General features: G+C 42.9%; 1 protein-coding gene across 1 annotated transcript in view; it reads left to right on the forward strand.

Annotated features, from left to right (window-relative positions):
* LOC110450751 (TRIO and F-actin-binding protein-like) overlaps nucleotides 1-449 on the forward strand; it is a 6,811-nt gene that overhangs the window by 3,898 nt on the left and 2,464 nt on the right. The window contains exon 3 of the mRNA XM_021498434.1: nucleotides 226-404. Coding sequence (XP_021354109.1) covers nucleotides 226-404 — 179 coding nt within the window. The remainder of the gene's footprint in view (nucleotides 1-225; nucleotides 405-449) is intronic.

Below are 449 nucleotides of genomic sequence, written 5' to 3' on the forward strand. Positions count from 1 at the left end.
TAACTATGTCCACAATCCAAAGCATCAGTCTCCAGTATGATCGAACAACTATGTCCACAATGCAAAGTGACAGTCTCCAGGATGATCCATCAACTATGTCCAATATCCAAAGAGACAGTCTCCAGTATGATCGAACAACTATGTCCACAATGCAAAGTGACAGTCTCCAGGATGATCCACCAACTATGTCCANGATGATCCATCAACTATGTCCAATATCCAAAGAGACAGTCTCCAGTATGATCGAACAACTATGTCCACAATGCAAAGTGACAGTCTCCAGGATGATCCACCAACTATGTCCACAATCCAAAGCATCAGTCTCCAGGATGATCCATCAACTATGTCAAATATCCAAAGCGACAATCTCCAGGACGATCCATCAACTATGTCCACAATCCAAGGTGACAGTTTCCAGGATGATCCATCAACTATGTCCACAATGCAAA

The sequence above is a fragment of the Mizuhopecten yessoensis genome, unplaced genomic scaffold, assembly GCF_002113885.1.
Source record: "Mizuhopecten yessoensis strain PY_sf001 unplaced genomic scaffold, ASM211388v2 scaffold5473, whole genome shotgun sequence".
Lineage (NCBI taxonomy): Eukaryota > Metazoa > Mollusca > Bivalvia > Pectinida > Pectinidae > Mizuhopecten > Mizuhopecten yessoensis.